This window comes from Convolutriloba macropyga, chromosome 13 (genome assembly GCF_964194025.1).
Source record: "Convolutriloba macropyga chromosome 13, txConMacr16.3, whole genome shotgun sequence".
Classification (NCBI taxonomy): domain Eukaryota; kingdom Metazoa; phylum Xenacoelomorpha; order Acoela; family Convolutidae; genus Convolutriloba; species Convolutriloba macropyga.
In genome coordinates this window covers 11,951,129-11,952,844 of record NC_134480.1, presented here as the reverse complement: position 1 = coordinate 11,952,844, position 1,716 = coordinate 11,951,129, and the positions used below count along the sequence as shown (strand labels likewise).

The 1,716-nt window shown below is 34.0% G+C and overlaps 1 protein-coding gene across 1 annotated transcript in view; it reads right to left on the bottom strand.

Annotated features, from left to right (window-relative positions):
* LOC142351817 (uncharacterized) overlaps positions 1–877 on the bottom strand; it is a 3,754-nt gene extending 2,877 nt beyond the window's left edge. The window contains exon 1 of the mRNA XM_075404020.1: positions 576–877. Within this exon, the coding sequence (XP_075260135.1) occupies positions 576–592 (17 nt within the window). The 5' untranslated portion in view covers positions 593–877. The remainder of the gene's footprint in view (positions 1–575) is intronic.
* Positions 878–1,716: the final 839 nt, after the last annotated feature.

Sequence of the window (1,716 nt, the reverse complement as noted above, 5' to 3'; positions counted from 1 at the left end):
CCACAAAAAAACTTTTTCCACATACATCTTTGAGAAGTAAAGAAAAAGAACAAGTTTTGTTCCAAAACTGGATTTTTCGTTGAAAATTTTGTTATCCCTAGTTTCAAAGATTTCAATAACTACAATCAAACCATTTCAAATCGTATTATGCATACTTTTTTATCGTTGCAACCTTTCGTCCCTTATCGCCATATAAGCGATAATGAGAACGTTGCTCGTAGGTGGTATGAAAGGAAAAAAACAAGCAAACTGAGGATTACGGCAATTAGGAGGTAATTAAAAGTCATTCTGTTAATTGAAATCCAATATCCTGAATTTTGTCAACTGGTACATTCTGCCATATTCTGTAAAATCTGTTCGAAGGAGGAACATTTCAGACTCAGGACAATAAGTCACAACAAATCAAAATTGTTTTAAAATTTGGTTTTAAATATTTCAAAGGAACTTCGACTGTTGCAAATTTTCGAAGCGAAACTGCCCGTGTTTTCGATTTTTTAAACCTAGCTAAAATAATCGTAGTATTTTTTCAAAATAGTGTCATAAAATGTGTCTGATTTTGACGAGAGGTGACTAACCTTTTATTAGGAACCATGGCAATGTTATGAACAGAAACGCAGCTCGCATGAACAGATTGATTTTGAAGACTAATTTGGGAATTTAGTCTGGTGGATTCATCTTGTCACATTCAATATTTATGACTGTTAGAGGCACTAGAGCGAGGGATGCACTCGAAGGGAGAAGGAATGAACGTGTTTTTGTAAATAACCAGGAAGCAACCAAACAAATCTGCTGGAATATTCGGGTGGAGTTGATTAGATCCGAACGATCAATAAGTCGAAGAATTTTTAAAACCTATTTACTCAATAACGATCCCCTCTAAGAGGTATTATTTCACGCTAATCAATGTTCATTAATGCGCTGGAGGGGGATATTCTTGAAGGGGGAGGAGGAGAGGGAGGGGGGTTAGGTTTTCTGTAGGGGTGGGTGGAGGGTGGGGTCTTCAAGGGTCTGGCTTCAGAAAGAAGTAAATCTTAACTTTGACCAGAATAAGAGACAGTCGGGTAATGACAATAAAAATGAAAATCGAAAATGAAAATATCGAAACAGGTGAATGAAATTTTTCATAATAATTTTGTTATTTTTTGTTGTTTTTTTAAAAGATTTTACTGTTCCGCCGTACACTCCTATCTTACCATTGATGAAACTTGAAAGTCACAATTAATAGTGTGGAAATGCGGCCAAAGATAAAATTTTCACCGCCTATTCACCCTTATTGTTTTAGCCTTTATCATTTTGCCCGAATCTTAATTTCTTAAATTATTTGTACTAGTAACATTACATTTGCAGCTGAAAAACATCCAAATTTTTACTCATAATTCGACTTCATTATTTTTTTTTCGGCTAATTTTACTTTCCTCTTAAAAATGGTGCTTCCCAAAATGTAGAAATACAGATGAAAAAATTGTTCTCAAAATTTAGAACACCTCACCAAGCAACCATAATAGCACATGTACAAAGCGAAAGGAAAAGGGTCATAAAAAATTGATTAATAGCCCATAAAGCAATCAAAAGGAAGACACTTATTACCATAAGTGGACTTGAAAAGCTGTTTTGGGAAAACTAATTTTGGCAAAGTAAAATGGACGGTTGTGCTTTTCAAAACCAGCTATTCTTTTGATATTTTAGAAGTACATATTAAATGAAATAAACTTGAAA